This window comes from Cydia strobilella, chromosome 26 (genome assembly GCF_947568885.1).
Source record: "Cydia strobilella chromosome 26, ilCydStro3.1, whole genome shotgun sequence".
In the NCBI taxonomy this organism is placed as follows: domain Eukaryota; kingdom Metazoa; phylum Arthropoda; class Insecta; order Lepidoptera; family Tortricidae; genus Cydia; species Cydia strobilella.
In genome coordinates this window covers 5,290,721-5,312,775 of record NC_086066.1, presented here as the reverse complement: position 1 = coordinate 5,312,775, position 22,055 = coordinate 5,290,721, and the positions used below count along the sequence as shown (strand labels likewise).

The window sequence follows — 22,055 nt, the reverse complement described above, 5'->3', positions numbered from 1 at the left end:
GCATCCAAAATCCAAATAATATGTTTTATTCGTTAAATTTAAAAAAAAGCAACCGGTTTCATTATTTTCATCGTCATCCCAACCCTATGTGTCAAAGTGGCATCACGGAAATTGACATTTGATTCGGAGTTTGCGTTTGACCGTCGAAAACCAAAATCAAATCATTCATTTTCGGGTTCTCGGGAAAGCCAATCGCGTAATTGGAATCGTTCCAACATTTGTTTACGTTTGCTGCGATTATTCAGCACTTCGGCTTAGCCGGGTATTCCTTTGTTCTCGCCTGTGTTTTACTTTCGTGTACTCCAGTGATTCTTTACACAAATATACGTTTTGGTTGATAATAATGGGCTCTCTTCAAGCTGAAAGCGAGGAGAAGCAAGAGATGGACGACAGCGGCTGCATACAGGACGGTAAGTTCGTTAAACAATGTTTTCATCAATTATAAACATTCATTGTTTTTTGTGTTTATATGATTTCGAAGCAACTAATTGAGATACATCGGCCGTGACTTCGCGTTGATATAAACAGTGCTATTTTGATTTATTTCACCCGAGTGGTTTAAGGTGTGAAATCTGGGGTTAAAGATTTACAAAAAATCTTAATTCCTTTGTTTTTTTTTTACTGAAAAAGTCGTTATCAGTCAGTAGTGAAACTGTGTAGTAATTTATTGATCAGATTTTTACCTTTTTGTAGCAGTTACTTTCGGTAATATTATATTTAACCAAGTTAACATAACTGAGTTGCAATGCTAAAAAAAATTGAGTGATTAAATATGTGAGTTGCATAGCTTTACAGAAAATAATTAAAACTATGTATTTAGTTCTATTTACCAATGTTTGACATAGTTTTATATCAAACTTGAAAAATGCAGCTATGGCGAAAATTGCATCAATTTAATTATATATTTTTTGAATCAATTTTGTTCCATGTTTGGAACAACAGCACTTGACGTGAATACGGATAAGTGTGGCTGAGGGGTAAGTGTGTGTAAGGGGTAACACTTACCCCGCAGCCACCCTTTTTGACCTTAACTGTAAAATTCAACAATAAAAAAACAATAATTGTAGCAATAATCCTACTGTGCTGCCATGCTAAATTGATACATTACAGTTTTTTCATTAAAGTACTAATTTTCTAATTGTTTACTTTGCATTGATCTATACCAGTGGAGGGCAAACTTTCTACATGGGGGGCCAGTAAGTAATTTCAGAGGAGGGCCAGAATTATTATTATTATTATTATTTAATAAGCAGGCAGGCAGTTATGGCAACTGATATGGCCTGTATCCAGTAATCACAAGATATATATCATGAACGAGTATTAGATGTAGTGTTATGCTTGTCTAATTTATTTTTAAACTGGTTCACATTTTGTGCTGAAACTACGTCTTCCGGGAGTTTGTTGCAAGAATTGCAGCAAAAATGCATTTTTATTATTCCACAGGATCATGAACCATATACAAATTATTTCGAACGACACTCGGCGGGCCGGATAAAATCCTATTGCGGGCCGGAGTTGGCCCGCGGGCCGTACTTTGCCCACCACTGATCTATTCTATCAAAGAGAATTAAGAAGACAAAGAGTGCTCACTCCATACTTAATTTTTTTTACCAAAACTTCTATTATTTTCGTAGTATACGTCTAGCGTCAAGTAGCGGAACCCTCAATACACTCAACAATAGATGTCGCGGCAAACAGAAAGTCTAATGCTCAACGATTTTCAGCTAATATTATAACCGGATTAACCGGAACTCTATTTTCAACTACTTTTGCTTATAGTATTAGTTATAAATTGTTGAGAAATACACTTTTCGTCAGTCGCTACACATGTGACATCTAGTGTCGAGTAGCAGTACTGAGTACCGCTACTTGACGCTAGATGTAGACTACGAAAATAATAGTCTTTTTTGTAACAAAACCGATGTATGGAGTGAGCACTCTGTCTTCTTAATTCTCTTTGATCACTCTTCCATATTAGTGCGACAGAGAGGCATTAGCGTTTCGTTCGCCACGGCGCAAACGATTGTCGTCTTGGCTAGGCCCCCAGGTCAGCATACAGCATGCAATATTCGACTCTAATATTTACGTCGTAGGATTTGAATTACGCGAACTGTCGAGCAGGTTGCGTTTGACGTCATGGTTGGGATTAAGAGTGAAGGTAGGGACAGTATTTTGACTTTGTCAGGGTACCGTACCCGTTATCTACGTATCCTCAATCCTCGCAAGGCCCACCGTTTAACAAGTGGCCGTCAAAAATATTTTTTTATACACTTTTTTTTTGCCGACTGTACTTTTTCGCCTTTGCATGTCTATCAAGTACTTCGCGAAATCTTTCTAATGAACCTAAACTCGATGTGTTTATGTTTTTGCATTGAAGAGTTCCTTTAGCTATCTTCCTACTGCATTATGAGATTACCTGCATGTTAGCATATGATTGTATTGTCATTTATCGGATATACGGAAGTATGCCAAATTTCAGCTCAATTATACATCATACAAGTGGTTAAATTACAAGATTGAAGCACATATACATGTACAAAGAATATACGCGGTGAAGCCAGTGGGGAGACACTCCTCCTTTCGGCCATTCTCGGCTCCGTTCGGCTCAGCATTGCTCCGAGCAATTATTAGGGTTGGCACAACTTGACATCCCTTTAATAAATAATAAAAATAAAAATTATATAAATTGTTAGTTACAAGACATTTATAAAACTACATTAGTAAACTACCTATTACATGAAAACATAAAAATACTTATTTCCTAGGTCTTACGACATGAAGGTCGGTATGTCGGCGGAGGATATCCGAGTCCCACCTTTCGGCAATCATTCTCAGATAAGATAATGACTTGAATTTTGACAACCCTAAATAGCCGAAAGGGGGATAGTGCCATATATTAGAAAGGGACAGCATGATTCGCTCCTGAATCGCTGTCAAACTTCGGTTTTGTAGGAAGTGTCCTTTCTGTACTAGTAAATACTATTATTTATTCTGTGGTGAAGCTAAATAAAAGTGTGTAAGTAATAAAAGTGTAAAAATGTATTAGAAAAATTACAATATTGCGTTAGCTCTTAACAATTACAAGTTAAAATACTGTTTTCCAGTATTGTGACGATGTGTAATATAGGTATGGAGGAGGGTGGGGCGGGATGCACCCCCATGTCAATATGCATTAGCCACGTATCATTGTCGGGATGAAATGAACTCAGGACTCAGGACATCCGATGCAATGTTGCGTAATTTCTCGTCCGAGTTTTGTTAGTACAATATTACAAATCAGCTGTGTTTTTGGCGTAAAGGCAGGAAACTAGAAGGAAATAAAAGATATGGCGCGCCCCGCGAAACTTGCGACGTAAGATATGACCACCGCTCGGGTTTTTACCTTTTATCGCAATTACTCTGATTATTATACTTTTGTTTAAAATTTTGCTCGTCTGACTGATCCCTCGGTTATATAACTAGCTATTTTATACTAAAATTATACTGCTATGGCATGCAGGATAACGATATACAACTGAAAAAAAAATGAAAAAAAATTAGACATAAACATGTCTAATTTTTTTTAATTTTTTATGGTACGGAACCCTAAAAAACTTTAGGGTTCCGTACCCAAAGGGTAAAAACGGGATCCTATTACTAAGACTCCGCTGTCCGTCTGGCTGTCTGTCACCAGGCTGCATCTCATGAACCGTGATAGCTAGACAGTTGAAATTTTCACAGATGATGTATTTCTGTTGCCGCTATTACAACAAATACTAAAAAAACCGGTCAAGTGCGAGTTGAACTCGCGCACGAAGGGTTCCGTACCATTAAGCAAAAAAACGGCAAAAAAATCACATTTTATTCAGTTTTTAGTATTTGTTGTTATAGCGGCAACAGAAATACATCATCTGTGAAAATTTCAGCTGTCTACCAACCTATCACGGTTACACAGATACAGTCTGGTGACAGACAGACAGAGAGACAGACGGACAAACAGAGGAGTTTTGAATGATTCACGGTTAGTTTCACTAGACTTATATTGACCAGGATATAGACCGTGATTACCTTTTGTATTGTTTCTAAGCTCCCGATATTTCGACGCAGTTACATGCATCTTGTACAACAACAAAACAATACAAAAAGTAATCACGGTCTATATCCCGGTCAATAAAAGTCTAGAGACAGCGGAGTCTGAGTAATAGGGTCCCATTTTTATCCTTTGGGTACGTAACCCCAAAAAAAACTACGTTTGCGTTAGCCTCCTTAACAGTGTAGACATGATACAGGCATCAGATATATTGGAGCGGGCATGTTACTCAATAATATCTGACCATTCACGTTGACTTGTTAATAGAGGCTGTGCTCAGATATATGTGAACCGATATGTACGTATGCAAATTGAATTGGAATCTAGATGCCTGGGCTGGACTCTGGAGTCGTAGCACGGTACGCTTATCACCATGCCTGTCACGTTCTAACAAGTATGTGAGTGCGAAAGTGACGGACTTAGTGATAGGGGAACCATGCTGCGCGGGCTGGACGTTCGATCGATTTAGCTCCGGCGTGCAGTAACCTAGGTTACCTATCGGGGCATTTGTGCTCTACTGATGGCTAGACATGTTTGTATGGACAACTAGTTTGCCCGCGATCAGCGTAGATGTGGGTTCAAAGTGCACAGTTACGGGTATTCTTTGTTGACTTTATTTGTATGCATTTCATAGCTTCCTTGTCTAATACTACTCTCTCGTACAGTCGCCATCAGATATATCGGAGCGGCTATGGTGTTCACAATATCTGAACACGTACTCTATCGCCCCCGCCGCCTGGACAGTGTTCAGATATTTAGATAGATAAATTATTTATTGCCACAACAAGGGTTTTTTTTTTCAAATTATTTTTACACACTTATGCTATACTTAATCTAGACAATTTATGTATAATAAAGTTTAGATTACATATCTACGTGACAATAGGACAGTCTCAGCTAATGTGCTGGAAGCCCCGCCTTTACTGCGCGGTTTCAGCGCTGGTTTTCAGCCTGCCCGAATTGAGGCGGTGACATAAGACGACTGCTAAGTACTAACATATTATATTATTACCTTGATTATTACTATATTTTATGTACTTATTTATACGACTAAAAATTACTAACGAAACTAAACCAAATTAAAGAGTAAATTTAACTACAAGACGTATTTGTTTGTATTTGTGAGCACCTTGGCCGCTCCGATATATTTGATGGCGACTGTACTAAATAGTATCCCCATTTAATCTTGTCAGGGGACGATTACCGGGATAAAGAGTATCCTAATCCAGGTTATACTTACTTACTGCTGTGGCGCAACTGAAGTGGATCTTGGCCTCCAACACCAAATACCGCCATGCTACTCTGTCCAAAGCCCAGGACAATCCAGGTCATAAGCTATCTTTATGCCATTGTCAGCCAAATGTGTTCAGCTGTTTTTGCGTGAAGGAAAAAACGCCAAATATTTTTTTTTTACATTTGAAGGGTATACGGAAAGAACATGTCTAGTCACTTTTTTCGGAAAATAAGATTTTCATTTCAAAATGTAGAGGGCTTAATGAACTATTGGTTATATCTTTTGCTACCACTGTATAATATATGTAACACAACTTTTTTTTAGTTAAAAAAGACCTGGTCACGGAATTACCATACATTTTGACATTGTTCCAAATTTAAAACCGCGATTACTCAAAATGTTACTAAAGTGACTAGACATGTTCTTTCCGTGTACCCTCCATTTGAGACTGACATATTCGTTAGCGTTACGTAAGTTACTTTCTATGCATCTCGCTCGTACTCGCATATTAGTGCGAGCGGGATGTGTAGAAAGCACGTTGCGCACAACGCAGCCGTTAGCGAATATGTCAGTTTGACAAAGACATTCGTTTTAAGGCTACTAGACTACGATCGTTTTAACAATCACAAAATCAAGATTTCAATAAAGTGCGAGTTTTCATTATATCGTCCGCTGAACAGTCAGTCCATATGCTCAAAGTCGTTGGTGTCAGTCACGGTAAAGGGGTCGGACCGTGCATATATGTATATATGTTTGCTTTGTGGCATGCATTTCGGTATATCAAAGCTTTGGCATGTTGCTTTCGATACATAGGTAAGGGAGCAAATATTGGTTAAGATAAGATAAGATGTTTATTTGTAAAAGTCATGTACATGAGATGTTATTGAAGTTATACAGGAAGCTTCCATGACACCCTGCCAGGGCACACAAATTGTCTTATATCTAGCTTATAAACCACCAATGTAACTTTTATAATATCTATGTAAAACCCTTTTTATGTGCAAATAAATGATTATGATTATGATTACTAAATTACATTTAAATTTCATTTACAGGCCATGCATGCTATTATTAATAATTGGTTAGAGAGATTTTTTGCATATGTATGAGGTGTAAATAATTACAATAATAAATTCAATGTCAATATTTGCTTAATTGCTATGCTTAATAGTTAATTTCTCTTACAGCGACTAGGTTTCCTCATTTAAAAGCTCCTCCACTGAGTAGTAACATTTCTGTATGAGAAAAGTTGGTTATGTGCGAAATGCATGTAGGAGATAAATGAGGAGTGTATTTTCAAAAGGGTTTATTTCTCTATGAAATCCATACAAAAATAAACCCTTTTACCCTACTTAATGTTCATTCACGGTTCATTTCACAGTTTACATCACCACCCATATCCGGACATACGGGATATCGTGACTACTTGGAAAAAATCTCGTATCTCACACTGATACTGAAAGTTGAAAGGCAGTAACTCTGTGTGCCTCCCATACCAGCTAAGTGAAGAGAAAAAATAGCTAGATCTACAGATCTTCCTCTATGGGCAATATTTGATGAAAGTGGGGGATATACTGTTCATCCTGTACCTGCTCCATTCTCCACGATTCTACTTGAAATTAAAAGTATAATTTATTCAGAGCCCACTGTGTCGCACTGCTGGGCAAAGGCCTTCCCCCTCTTTTTCCACTCGTCTCTGTTTAATGCTATATCCGGCCAGCCTGTCAAGAAGGAGTCCAAGTTATCCCGCCATCGCCGACGAGGTCTGCCGGATCCCCGGTTAGACTCGTGGGGCTCCCACTCCGTGGTTAACTTGGCCCACAAGTCATCCGGCATTCGGCAGACATGACCAGCCCAGTCCCATTTCAACTTGGCCGCTTTCCGAGCTACGTCTATTATTTGAGTCTTAGAGCGCAGCGTGGTGTTTCGGACTCGATCTCTTAATTTTACACCTAATATGCTGCGCTCCATAGCTCTCTGGCAAAAAGTATAATAAATGGGGGTAATAATCAAAATCTTATATTATTTATTCGGGGGAAAGCTATATCTGGGGCACCTAATATTAGTGGTACTAATCAATGACCAATTTTTTTTTTCATGAAATAGGAGGCAAACGAGCAGACGGATCACCTGATGGTAAGCGATTACCGCCGCCCATGGACACCCGCAACACCAGAGGGGTTGTAAGTGCGTTGCCGGCCTTTAAGATGGGAATACGCTCTTTTCTTGAAGGTTTGAAGGTCATATCGGTCCGGAAATACCGCAGGCGACAGTTCATTCCACAGTTTAGCTGTGCGAGGCAGGAAGTTTTACCCAAATCCACTAATTATAACCAAATTTTTCTTTTGATTGACAGAACAAGATACGAGTTTTTTCAAAGTAGTGCCGATATACGAAACAATAAATTAGTCGCTTTCAGTCGAGTGGAAAGCGATACAAATTGACCGAATAAGATGTATTTAGAGATAATTCGGGAGTGACGACCGCGAGTCCTTGTCATGATCATGAGTCAATGTGAAGTGAAGTACCTTTTGGATTCCAGAATCATGACTGGTTGATATATTTATATATACCTACCTAACTAGGGAACAAATCACATTGCGCTCTTAAATATTTTACCTAATAGGAAGGTTAACAATAGCCTAATGGGGCCCACTGACTATCAGTCCGCCGGAAGATATCGGCCTGTCAGTTAGAACAAAAATTGGACGTTCCGAACAACTGACAGGCCGATATAGTCAGTGGGCCCCTTAATACGTGGGCGGGGTAGGCCCAGGCGGAGATGGCGATTAGAATTTTGACAACTTCCTTAACCATGAGGTTAATGCATCAATTTTTATGAAGATGTTAATTGATTCTACTACCCGTGTTATTGAAATATTTCTGATAAACCTGTTATTTACCAATTGTATCGCAGATACTTCCAAATTACGAAAGTATATTAAATGTGGCGCGCGCACCGCGAGTAAAAACGCCCAAAAAGCGCGCGCCCTGAGACATCACATCGCACACGGCTATGACAATAAAATAATATTGGCATCACAGCCTAGCGTTGAAAAAACCGGGAAAATTGCGGGAAAATTTCAAAACGGCTCGTTATTTTCAAGCTTCTTTCGAAAAAAACAATGCACATATTTTTCAATATACTTAATTAGGAATCTTAACAAGTAGGTTAAGGTTGCATGTCTAATGTGTTTGTTTATGGCATTGACACTGTCATCACTCATCAGTGGCATCGTGTGTGACGTATTTAATTTTTCTGAATAGAACTGGAAAAAAACCGAAAAAAACGAAATTTTGTAAAATTCCCAAAAAAAAGTTTGACTTTTTCCGGAATTTTTTAATTTTAATTTATAGGATTTTTTCGGCGCTCTTGTCTGTTTAAAATAGAGCATAATGTCAGGTCACATCACAAGTACACAAATTAATACCAAACTCTCTAATACATATGACGTAACAGGCATTCCAGGAAACCTAGGCAACCTAGGTAACGGCCTCGCTCCACATTCCAAAACCTACCTTCATCCCTTCATATAAAGTTGATAATAATTTGCAGCTCAAACGCGCTGACCCAATATGTAAAAATCAATCTTCCCAATTTGGTATAACTATATACTTTGGCCCAGGACTGTCTTATTTCAAACAGACAGAGAGAATTATACTGTCTTTGTCTTGCGCTAGGACTAGCACCCAAATGAAAGGGATGAGTATGGTTTTGGTTCTTACTAACTGAAAAGTTGTGTTTGCCAGACTATAGCTGGTAAGCACGGATTTATATAGAGAAGCTGTGCTGTACAACTGTCAAGTACGCTGACATTATTTTTGTTACTTAACTTGACGTCCTGTTTATACATAGATTTAGTGTTTAGTGCAAATTCATACATTTGCTACTTGCGTTTGATAGCAAATGTATGAACTCTTTTATTATTTATTGCTATAATACAAATCAATTTCATGTAGCCAATAGCCAAGCCTTCAACTAAAAATATGTCCGTAGACTCTGTAGTAGCTAACCTTAATATTATTAGCTGCTTACTATAGTTTGCCTTTGCCTTCCCTTTCGGTCATACTTTTTGGTCATAGAATTCATTTGTATTTATTTATTTATTTACATACAAGATATATACTATATAACTAGCTTAAATCTAAAATAGGCCCTTGAGGCATTGTACCAAGGATGCTGGCGGCATTTCCTCGCTGTATCGCAATGCCGAAACGTTGTGCGAGGAAGCCGCCAGCTCTCCGGTCACCAATTACGTCAACCAGACGCTTCGCGATTTCTGCCTGCCGCGTATTTCTGATTTCTGTCTTGCGATTGCTGCGATTGTAATATTTATTTTATTTTATTTTATTTTAAAAATAGTTGTACAGCATAACAGTATGAAATATACAAAGTCACTGCAAAACTACAAACAAATTAAAAACAAAAACAGGTAAACTAATAATATTATTATACAATAAGCACATTCAAACTGCTGAAGGACGCTCATCCATCTTCTCACAGAACCTCAACAATTCCTCTCGCACTTCGCTCCACCTGCCAGCAAATAAATCACATTCGGGCGCTGATGCTAAGAGCGCATTCAGGAGGGGTAAAGGGCGAACAAGTGGGGATTTTCTGCGAGACACGGTTCGCGATATCGGGCCTACAAGTAGACCACGGTCCCGAGGCCGGAAGTTGATTCTGGTCGGCGTAGGGACAAAAAGACGCAGTAATTGCGCCACCAGTTCGGCACAATCCGATTCACCTCGCAAGACGCAACAGGCTGTCGTAAGGAGCTTAAAATTTCGTCTTACCTCCAAAGAGTTCAGGCCTAAAGAACCCAGCAAGTATTTGGTTGGGTATAAAAACGGGTAATACCCGAATATTTTTTTATATAAGAACCGGAGAAATACTTTTTGTACCCTCTCCAAAAGCAAGACATAGGATACCTCATGAGGATTCCAAACGATGGCAGCTGACTCGAGCTTGCTTCTGACTAGAGATGTGTATAGAAGCTTTATAGTACCCGTATAGTAGTAATATGCCTACTTGAATAATAAACTTTCTTCTTCTGCAAACAACTTGTATTTTAGTTTTTAGTATCGTAGTCCTCACTTCGTAATATACATACACCTCTAGATGTAGGTCGCGTGAGAGGCAGACAGTGTTAGAGGGGGACGGGAGAGGTTGTTGCATGCAGCCTGTTGCATTATCGACCGGCCCGGGAGAGTTATTTAAGGCTTCTGTGTTTTGTTTATTTCTTGGAACATGTATCGTTGAACTAAAGTAGCGTCGCCAGATATATGAGCGGCCAAAGTGCTCAGAAATACCTAAGCATGCACTTTAACGTCTAGATATACACTGTTCAGATATTTAAGAACACGTTGGCTACCTCCGTTATATCCGATAGCGACACTTGAACCACAGGTTGAGTACTTGCGTCACAGAAAAGATAGTACCGTCGCTAGATATATAGGAGCGCCCAAATTGCTCAGATATACTAGAACAAGCACTTAAGGACTTGATAATGATAATAGAGAGATAATTGTTAAGATATACATATGTGTATACATTGGCTACTCCGATATATCCGATAACTATCCAACGGCAATGGTTTTATGCCAAAACCGAAGGTCCGGTTTTGCGGTAGCTTGGGCCGAAACCGAATTTTCGGTCGGACAAAAACCTAAAATACAGTTTCGGCGCGGCCGTAAGGTTCGGCAGTTCTTTGGCCGAAACTGAACCTTCGGCCGAAACATGATTTTTATCAGGGTTCGAAAGCATAATTATCAATGATAATTATCTTGATAATTATCCAGATTTTTATGCCTGATAATTATCGATTTCATAATAACCTAAAATTTACGAAATATTATTAGAATGTTACATCATGATTATCTTATATTTCAATGGTTAATAAAAAAACTACTTAATATTAGGTCAGTTTTATTTCTAACATAGCAATAAACGCCCCTATCATTATTTTTTACTATCAAAAAATTCAAAGAAAATAAATATATCACCATCCATACCTGGGATAATTATCCGATATTTATCGGATAATTATCAAGATAATTATCAAAGACTATAATTATCTGGATAATTTCGAACCCTGATTTTTATGCCGACACCGAAACCGAAACCTCGATCGAACACTAGATGGTAATCCAATGGATGTTTTCATCTCATCTCGTGTTATATTATCTTATATATAAGCCCGAAATATTATCTTGAAGAACGATGTCACGCTGGAATTGCCGTCTCTCTCTGTAAGTAGTGCGATTCTCTTGAAAGTAGCTGTAACCTTTCATTCACTCGAAAGCTGACGTTAGCTTCTTTCAAGAGAATCGCGCCGCAGGGAGAGATGCAAAATGAGTGTGATGTCATTCAAACTCAATATGTCGCGGGAAATTTTCATTTGTGGTGGTCAAATATCGTGGGTACAAACCTCGGTGGTGCTGTATATTGCAAAATATTTTATTCGCGAAAAAATTGCAAAACGATGACTGACTATTCGGTCAGGATCCTTATCATACACAATATAACAGGAAAAGTTTTAAGGAAAAATCCGTAGGATAAATTTTTTGTTTTTGTCTGCAGAAACGCCACCTTCGAAGCGTTACCCCAACGGGGTCCAGGGGGTCCAACTGCTGGACCTTTCAGATGACGTCTTACTGATGATACTGCGGTACCTCACGCCGAGAGACCTCAAGGCACTTGGATAGTAAGTACCTACTATATTTAACCATATGGTTTGCAATCTGTAACCAAATCGTAGGTACATAACTTCAGGTGACAACCAAAACTCACTAACTACAAAAATGTAATTAAACAACCTTATTGGTACCTACTACGGTTCACTATAGCTCTGAAGTTGTGGTAGTAAATAATTAGTGAGTTTTGGTTGTCACCTGACGACAAGGTCCTTCCACCATAGTTGGATCTGAGTCTGCAAAGATATGCAAACCATTTTAACCAGAATAATGTGGCCTTGCAATTTTTCGGCTGAGTGTACCTATACATACACACAATACAGACATACAAACATCAACCCTGAAAACTACTTGAAACTTTTCAAAGTTTTTTTAAAGTTTTCTGTTATGTAGATCCGGCGACCCTAAGGTTGTGTAGAAGAGATCGCTTACAGCGATAAGACCGCCTGTTGCTACCTGTATTTACCTTGTAAATCTGTTATTGAATTTTTCCTTTGTGGTGCAATAAAGTGTATACTTACTCTTTTAGACAGTCGTGTAAAAATACTACTTTTTCTACAGCACCTGCCCCCGTCTAGGCGCGCTCATACTGGACCGCTCTCTCTGGCAAACCGTAGACGGGCGCGGGCAGCCGTGGGGCCGTGCGCGTCTCCGCTGGTACTTGGCACGCGCGCTGCACGCCGGCACGCGCGAGTTGCTGGTCAGCGGCTATGCGAGGGAGGCGAGAGAGTAAGTAGCTAGTGTATCATACTGGATCCCTCTCTCTGGCAAACCGAAGACGGGCGCGGGCAGCCGTGGGGCCGCGCGCGTCTCCGCTGGTACCTAGCGCGCGCGCTGCACGCCGGCACGCGCGAGCTGCTAGTCAGCGGCTATGCGAGGGAGGCGAGAGAGTAAGTAGCTAGTGTATCATACTGGATCCCTCTCTCTGGCAAACCGAAGACGGGTGCGGGCAGCCGTGGGGCCGCGCGCGTCTACGCTGGTAAATGGCACGCGCGCTGCACGACGGCACGCGCGAGCTGCTGGTCAGCGGCTATGCGAGGGAGGCGAGAGAGTAAGTAGCTAGTGTATCATACTGGATCCCTCTCTCTGGCAAACCGAAGACGGGTGCGGGCAGCCGTGGGGCCGCGCGCGTCTACGCTGGTAAATGGCACGCGCGCTGCACGACGGCACGCGCGAGCTGCTAGTCAGCGGCTATGCGAGGGAGGCGAGAGAGTAAGTAGCTAGTGTATCATACTGGATCCCTCTCTCTGGCAAACCGAAGACGGGTGCGGGCAGCCGTGGGGCCGCGCGCGTCTACGCTGGTAAATGGCACGCGCGCTGCACGACGGCACGCGCGAGCTGCTGGTCAGCGGCTATGCGAGGGAGGCGAGAGAGTAAGTAGCTAGTGTATCATACTGGACCGGTTGTTTTGGCAACTGTAGACGCGAGAGGTGAAATTACTAACTGACTTCGTAAACGAGTAAGTTCTCAATTCGACGGGGTTTTTTGTGCTTTTGTCATGTACGTTTTTCGAAGAGGGCTGAATCGAGTTACAAGACTTTTCTTAGAAAGGGTACTTAACGTTGTTCACATTGTTTATCAGTTAAGGGTCTAATAATAGCATTCTAGAGAAATCGATAAAAGTGGAGTTAGAATTTTCTCAATGAGTCTATAATTTTGTTTTTGAGAAACACATGTCTATCCAGAAGTGAGCCATGTGTGCGCTTTAGAGCAATCTTTGAGAGTATTTGAGATGAAGAGCTAAAGGCAGTAGAATCTCCAGACCTGTTTTAGACATCTCGTAGAGTCGCAAATGTTGTTTCCAGTGGTCTAAAAGGTGCTGTTAATGTTTTGGGAGGGTCGATAAGCCGATCATACCTTCAAAAAGCCGCATGAGGCTCGTGAGCCGCGCTTAGCCGACCTGTGACCTAAACGATTAAGGGTCTCCGGCAAGCTCGGTTCTCCATACAAACGTAGTTCCGCTCTCATTTCAAAACGACTAGCTAGATTGCTCTGAAACTTTGTACTTACAATAGGATAAGGTATATCTATGTCTGTAATTAGTTTATGTAGCTTCAGATACCATAGTTAAAAAAATACAGCGAATTTTTAAGTTTTTCATACAAAACTTGTTTTTGCTCTATTTCGTTTGTTTTATAAACTGGAGCTATATAAACTAATTTCAGACCTAGATATACCTCATGTCATTGTATGTGCAAAGTTGCATTACAATCCAACATGTAGTTTTAAAATAAGAGCGGAACTACATTTGTATGGGAAGGTGCAATTCGGCCGAGCTTGCCGGGGACTCTTAAAACTGACATAAACATGATATTTACAGATGCCTCGGCCACGTCAACCAGACAAGAGAGGAGATAGAGGCAGCGAAAGAGAGGGGAGATAAGGACAACGGGAAGACAGAGGACAACAATAATCAGACCGATGAGCGGAGGGATAGATGTAAGATTTAACTGCTGAATTCGGTTAAAGTTTTATCTGTTATGTGACTTTCCATCAGAGAAGGGTCATTATACTTCATATGCATAAGGACCTTTCCATCAAAAAAGGGTCCTTATTATGCAAATGAAGCATGAGGACCCTTCTCTGATGGAAAGCCACATATTGACTATGAGTATTGTAACTAGGTAGAATAACAAAACCTATATTGTGTGTATATTTTAGTTGCAGCCCAGCGGGTCATAGAGGTCCCGGCGTTAGGTCCCAACGCGCAGCTCTACATAGACGACCCAAGATCAGAGTAAGACTTAAATTTTTTTTCGTCGCATTTTACCTAACGCTACTAGTACCACATAAGCACTGTAACTAATTTAACCCTCGCTATTTCTCGGGACCTATTTCTCGTGTAAATGGCTTTTCCTACCTCCCCCCCCTCCCCCTTTTTTTTTGTTATCGGAGTGGGTGGAGCTACCCCTCCCTGTACTCCCTAAGTGCCTTTTTTAGGGTTCCGTACCCAAAGGGTAAAAACGGTACCCTATACGGTACGTGATAGCTAGACTGTTGAAATTTTCACAGATGATGTATTTCTGTTGCCGCTATAACAATAAATACTAAAAAGTACGGAACCCTCGGTGGGCGAGTCAGACTCGCACTTGTCAGTTTTTTTTTAACTCTATTTGTAAGTGTAAGTGATCCCTGTATAGACATTACATTTGGAATTTCCACATACTATATTTATCTGTCTGTGTAATTTGATTTACCTCTATCTATTGCAGTTTTGTACACAGACGCCCGCTTAATTTTATATTTTCATGTATTTGAAAGCACACGAGATCTTCCATTATATATTTTTCCAGGTCGCCAGAAGCGTTCGCCTGGCCGCGTCCATCCGACCCCATAATCTCGGATAGCACGTGCCCAGGGCCCCAGTTCACTCTGACGCCATCTTCGCTCCGGCAGCTGACCGACACGTGCCCGACGCTCACATCCCTCGCGCTGGAGTACTGCAACATCAACTGTAACTGTGTGAGTGTCCATACAGTTCACACTGACGCCATCTTCTTTCCGGCAGCTGACCGACACGTGCCCGACGTTCACATGCCTCGCGCTAGAGTACTGCAACATCCAACTGTAACTGTGTGAGTGTCCGTACACTTCACAGTTTCACACTGACACCATCCTCGCTCCAGCAGCTGACCGACACGTGCCCCAAGCTCACATCCCTCGCGCTGGAGTACTGCAACATCAACTATAACTGTGTGAGTGTCCATGCAGTTCACACTGACGCCATCTTCTTTCCGGCAGCTGACCGACACGTGCCCGACGTTCACATCCCTCGCGCTAGAGTATTGCAACATCAACTGTAACTGTGCGAGTGTCGATACATTCTATACAGTTAATACAGTTCACCGTCACCTTTGACCGCCAATACGTCAAATGACGCGCGCGGCTGCAGCCCAATATCAACCTTCGTGCATTTCGACAAGGTTCAAAATGACGCGACGCGGACGATAGGCGTGGCGTTCGTTGTTGACCATGATCACCAAGTTGCTGTTGTTTCAGACCAGCATCAGCATGTTTCCACCCACCCTCAAGAAGCTGTCGCTCCGCGGCTCAAAATGTTACAACCTGCCCCTGGATCGCTCGTTCTTGTTTAAAATACAGGACTCGCTGCCTGATTTAGAAGTAAGTTGATGATTTCATTATTGCTTTTCAATAATAAGAGAAACGGTAAATTAAACCATGGTAGGTAACAGGCGGGTTTATCGCTAAAGAGCCATCTCTTTCAGACAACCTTTGGGTAGTGGAGCAAAGGCAAAGCGGGAAAGGTAATACCGAAAATAGACTGACAGGACAGGATTACGGGTGATTTTCGGAATAACTCGCCATCGGCAGTGACACGAAATTACCCAAATCATTTTACCGAATGAATAAGTACTTATAATATATGTATCGTAGCGAGCATAGGTATAACCTGCCTCGTATCATTAAACGTCCTCGCTTTCAGTCGTCTTTCTAACTTCACTCTTGTATTTTTTTTCAGTCGCTGGACGTTAGCGAATGCGAATGGATGGAGCCAGCCACACTCCTCCCCCTGAGCAAGCTTCCTATACTGAAACACCTGTACGCTCGGGATTGCCTGCGGCTGACCGAGTTCGTGGCATACGCCTCCCTAGCTACAAGATACGGGTTCACTAAACTACAGGTAGCTATATATATATAAACTACTACTTCTAGTGCCGTTGTGAGCTGTATCATCGAAAACGACATCTCCGCCATTTAAAAAAAAATTTTAGTAGAGAAAGGCGGTAAATTTAAAATATTTATCTCACAGAGAACATTTTTCTACTGACAAGAAACTGCGATAATTATCGAACTTATGCATAAAATTGTCGAAAGTCTTTTTTTTAATGTGTACTTAATTTATTTTACAACCTTACTGGAGGTTTTCACAGTTCTTTCTAATGCTTAAAAAACAAAGCATAAGGTCTTGTTGTTAGCACTAACATTTATAATTGCAGTCGCTAGACCTCCGCGGCTCCCCAGTGGGTGACTCCGAGGTATCAGCTTTGGGCTGGCTCGCCAGCCTCAGCCACCTGTGGCTGTCCCCCGCGTTGGCCGCCCCTCCCCCCCCACAACACTCGCACCACAAGCGGGACTGCCTTCCCGCCGTCACCACCAGCCCCCAAGACCAGTGGGAGGAGCAGGTGTGTACGTGTGTCTCTCTCACTGAGGCTGGCTCGCGAACCTGAGTCTCCGTGCACTCTAGAGGAGGCAGTTAGCAACCTGAAACCCTTGTTAGGTTTCATGGAGGAGCTGGGGTGGTTAGAGTAGCGCTACCTCGTCACGCAAAAAAAGCATTTTTTTTATACTACGTCGGTGGCAAACAAGCATACGGCCCGCCTGATGTTAAGCAGTCTCCGTAGCCTATGTACGCCTGCAACTCCAGAGGAGTTACATGCGCGTTGCCGACCCTAACACTCCTCTCCCTCGAGCTCTGGCAACCTTACTCACCGGCAGGAACACAACACTATTAGTAGGGTCTAGTGTTATTTGGCTGCGGTTTTCTGTAAGGTCTCCACCTCCTCAGTTGGGCTCTGCTCTAGATCTGGAATGACATCCGCTGTCCTGTGCCCTACCACACAAAGCGAGATGTCATTCACAGTGCCCATACCTCTCTTTTGGACGTAGTTTAAGGACATACCCGGGTCCCGGGTAGCATGGTTGTCAATTGCAAATGCCCAATATAACTGTGTCGTGTCCCACAAAATAAAACACAGTAGAAGCGACAAAGCCTAGATTACTATTATTTTTTAGTGTAAAGTGTGTTGTGTGTTCGGAATAACACGAATACACCTTACTCTTTATTGCACACCTCAATAAAAGAAAGCAATACAGAATGAAAACAACCATAAGGAATATAAGTCCTTTAAACATTATTCTAATTATGTTTCAGGAACCAGAGTACTTCAAGATAAAAGAGCCAGACTATGACGACACGAATACTCCTGAAAAGTGTTCGGACGAGAACAATCATACTTGGCACGCCAAACTTAATGGCACTTCTTCGGATTTCAGCAGGTTAGTATAATCATAGAGTAACTTATACTAGAGCGGTACTGTCATAGTAAATTTTGTAACCACAGTTAATTCACTGCCATCTATAGACACACTTTAAAACTAAAAATGAAGATTTATAAAAATACGATAAATGTATTTAAATATGGATAAATGATTTTTTTTATTTGCATTAATTATTTTTATGATTTTGACCCATGTTCTTTCACTGATATGCGTAAAAATTGTTAAATAACAAACGACAGTAGGCCAAAGCTAGTAGCGCCCTCTGATCGAGAGTCAAATTTTCTTGATTTTCGAGGCACGTTTTTTCCTTAGACTGTATCCATCTATTACGGAGTTATATATATATATCTTTGGTATAATTGACCATCCTAATGAACGCATATAGGTGCAATTCTCTACCAGTCAAAATATAAACTATTAGTTTGATGCAGGATTACAGGATTCTTTAATTAGGACCTAATGTCCAAATTAAGATCAAAATTTTATTTATCTTCTGGGGAGGTAAGGAGAATAACACACTCATACTTTACCATATTTGTTCAGTAATCAGCAGTGTAAGTTATGTCAAATAATGATAATTTTATAACTTTAATAGTCTTTTCATCTACTATATTTTGTCCACAGCTCATTACCGACAGTCCTTAGCTCTCCAACGATGATCATCAACGCATCACCACTTCGCCCAGGATCATCTCCAAGGTCCAACCCTCCAAGACCCTCAACAGGATCAAGACCTGGGACCTCCAATGACAGTCCAACGATAATCAACGCATCACCAATGCGTACAAATGATAGTCCAAGGGCCTCAAACTCATCGAGTCCAACTATGATTATACATGCTTCACCGACACGACCAGGCTCTTCCAATCTGCGATCAACAATATCATGTCTATCTATGTCCCCTAATATATCAATAACTCCTCGACCAAACCTTAGTCCACCAAAAACGTGTTGTAATATAATTACTCCCTCTAGCGTACTAAAATCAAGATCAAATTCGAATCCTGGACCATCGAAAGCACAGAAACGCAAGACAAGCTCCCCAAGTCCAGGGCCTTCGAAACGGAAACGTGATGATGATGATGATAGCTCAAGTTCTGATGATGATGACGTTCCATTGAAGTGTCTCATCAAGCCTAATGTCAATGAAGGGGCTAGTACTTCGAAGGAACCGGAAGAACAGAAGGAAGATGACGCAGAAGAGGCAGAGGAGAACGGGCAAGAGGTTAGTACAGTAACATACAACTTTTAGATAATTGATTTGATTTTATATTTGCGTATAATCGTTTTTATTCGATTGAATTGCCGATTTCGTTGAAAACAAAATTGCTAAAAAATTTACATCACACCATGATTTTCCAAATGTAAAGGACTCCTTGTGTGACTTAATTTATGGATGCCCCCATTTCAGTATTGAAAATCCTGGTCACGGCAACAAATTGTAATGCACCTCCAAAATTTAAAAGGGCTACTTTCCACTTTTTACCACAATATATACATCCCTTTTTTCATTTCAGGATGAAGACGCCCAACCCCGTCACCACGTCCTGTATGTAAACGTGGGTCAACGTCTCCACGCCGTATACCGCCTGTCACTAGACAACGAGCACATAGTGTCCTTCAACCGAAACTCCAACAACCACAACACAAGGAACTTATTCCTATCACCACCGGGCTCACATTTAGACGCGTCATCACTAGTTACTGACTCCGCTATTAGGAGATTTGGGAGAGCCGATGGAGAGGATATTAATTATGTCCATATAGGCCCAAATGGACCATATCCAGGTGCTCAAGTACCTGGTGCTAGACCTGATAGGTCTTCTCTTACGCATCTAAGCGTCACTGGATTCAGGACTATTACAGATAGGAGTCTAGATCACCTAGCGACGTCGGCGCCATTGCTGCAGTTCCTAGATTTGTCTGAAACGAATGTAACTGATGCTGGTGTAGCGGCTTTTAGAAGCTTGAGGCCTGATTGTGAGGTTGTTTATAGTAAGTATGAGAAGAAAGATTGAATTAAGTATAAGCTGGTTGTTTATAGGCTACCGCGAGTGAAATGAATTGGTGCAGATATTCTTGTTAATAATGTCAGTTAAGCCAAAAAGAATTAAGAAGACATAGAGTGCTCACTTCATACATCGGTTTTGTTACCATAAAGACTATTAGTTACATCTAGCGTCAAGTAGCGGAACTGTCGTGGAAAACGGAAAGTCTAATGCTCAACGATTTTCAGCTAATATTATAACCGGATTAACCGGAACTCTATTCAGTTATAGATTGTTGAGTAACACACTTTTCGTCAGTGGCGACTCATGTGACATCTAGTATCGAGTAGCAGTACTGATAGTTCCGCTACTTGACGCTAAATCTAGACAAAGATAGATATAACTCCGTAATAGATGGATACAGTCTAAGGAAAAAACGTGCCTCGAAAATCAAGAAAATTTGATTCTCGTTCAGAGGGCGCTACTAGCTTTGGCCTACTGTCGTATAGATGGCGTTGACGGTTTCGTTTATTATTTAACAATTTTAACGCATATCAGTGACAGAACATGGGTCAAAATCATAAAAATAATTAATGCAAATAAAAAAAGCATTTATCCATATTTAAATACATTTTAACGTATTTTTATAAATCTTCATTTTTAGTTTTAAAGTATGTCGGTAGATGGCAGTGAATTTACTGGGGTTACAAAATTTACTATGACAGTACAGTATAAGTTACTCTATGATCTAGACTACAAAAATAATAATCTTTTTGGTTACAAAACCGATGTATGGAGTGAGCACTCTTTTTTTAATTATCTTCGGTTAAGCCTCGCTCAATCCTTGTAGACTCGAAAATTGAAGGCTAAAACAATAATTAGATTTTAGTCTTGAAGACGGCTAAGTGCTAACTAACAACAATATTACCTACTATTATTGTAATGCACAAAGAAGATCTCTATTTAAAAACGAAATATGCAAATTGCTAACCTACTATGGAATAAAAATATATATTTAAAATGGAAATGTAATCATATGAGGTATTTTAATATACATCTGGAAACTGTGAGGTAACATAAACGACACAATTAACAGACTTTTAGTCAAATATATTACAATGTTCCGCACGTCTGCGTTCTGCCAAAGATAGATATAACTCCGTAATAGATGGATACAGTCTAAGGAAAAAACGTGCCTCGAAAATCAAGAAAATTTGATTCTCGATCAGATGTCGCTACTACCTTTGGCCTATTCTCGTAAAGAGGGCGTTGACGGTTTCGTTTGTTATTTATAATTTTAACGCATATCAGTGAAAGAACATGGGTCAAAAATAATTAATGCAAATAAAAAAATCATTTATCCATATTTAAATACATTTTAACGTATTTTTATTAATCTTCATTTTTAGTTTTAAAGTATGTCGATAGATGGCAGTGAATTTACTGTGGTTACAAAATTTACTATGACAGTACCGCTCTATCTATTTATATCCTCTTTGGTTCTGCGTATATTATTTGTACATTTGATGGTCGTTGTCGTTGGTTCAAATTCTTATTTTTCGTCGTACCCTCCAGCCGCGCGGCGAATCAGACAGAACTGGGTATATTTGACGCGGCGAATGATGATGATCCCTATGACAGTTCATTTTTGTATGGGGCAACTGTCAATGTCAAATGTTTCTAGACTTTTTTTGATACTTTAACACATTTTTTATTTAGAAATTTAACAATTAAGTAATAAAAATATGGTGAAAACCTACTCAATTTTTTTTTTAATTAGGTATATAGCTTTTAGCTATTTGGAGGAACTGTCATACGGATCATCAAGTATAAGACAAATGCAATTTTGAGTTGTCAAACGAAAGATTAAAAATACAATGGAATGGATGACCCTTTGAAGGTCTCTGGCAGACGACAAAATATCATTTCCTTCACCCTGTTTTTGAAAGTAGTCGTGATAGGGGGTTGTGAAGGAAATCGAATGAGACTGAATGAATTGGATAAGTTCTTATTCACTATGATAAGGATAGGAATGATAAACATGATC

General features: G+C 40.4%; 2 protein-coding genes across 3 annotated transcripts in view; both read left to right on the top strand.

Moving 5' to 3' along the window:
* Nucleotides 1-22,055, top strand: part of LOC134753264 (ATP-dependent RNA helicase abstrakt) — a 180,327-nt gene that overhangs the window by 144,172 nt on the left and 14,100 nt on the right. The gene's annotated exons all lie outside the window — the stretch shown is intronic.
* LOC134753257 (uncharacterized) lies at nucleotides 64-22,024 on the top strand. 2 transcript variants are annotated; one of them, XM_063689087.1, is made up of 12 exons: nucleotides 64-410; nucleotides 11,887-12,010; nucleotides 12,561-12,728; nucleotides 14,320-14,438; nucleotides 14,661-14,736; nucleotides 15,293-15,461; nucleotides 15,999-16,121; nucleotides 16,480-16,641; nucleotides 16,958-17,143; nucleotides 17,893-18,017; nucleotides 18,645-19,245; nucleotides 19,538-22,024. In XM_063689087.1, the coding sequence occupies exons 1-12, from the start codon at nucleotides 344-346 to the stop codon at nucleotides 20,036-20,038; spliced, it is 2,421 nt and encodes an 806-aa protein (XP_063545157.1). In that variant the 5' UTR covers nucleotides 64-343; the 3' UTR covers nucleotides 20,039-22,024. The 2 variants fall into 2 exon arrangements, with proteins under 2 accessions (XP_063545157.1, XP_063545158.1); XM_063689088.1 differs by lacking the exons at nucleotides 64-410; nucleotides 11,887-12,010; nucleotides 12,561-12,728 and adding an exon at nucleotides 13,234-13,372.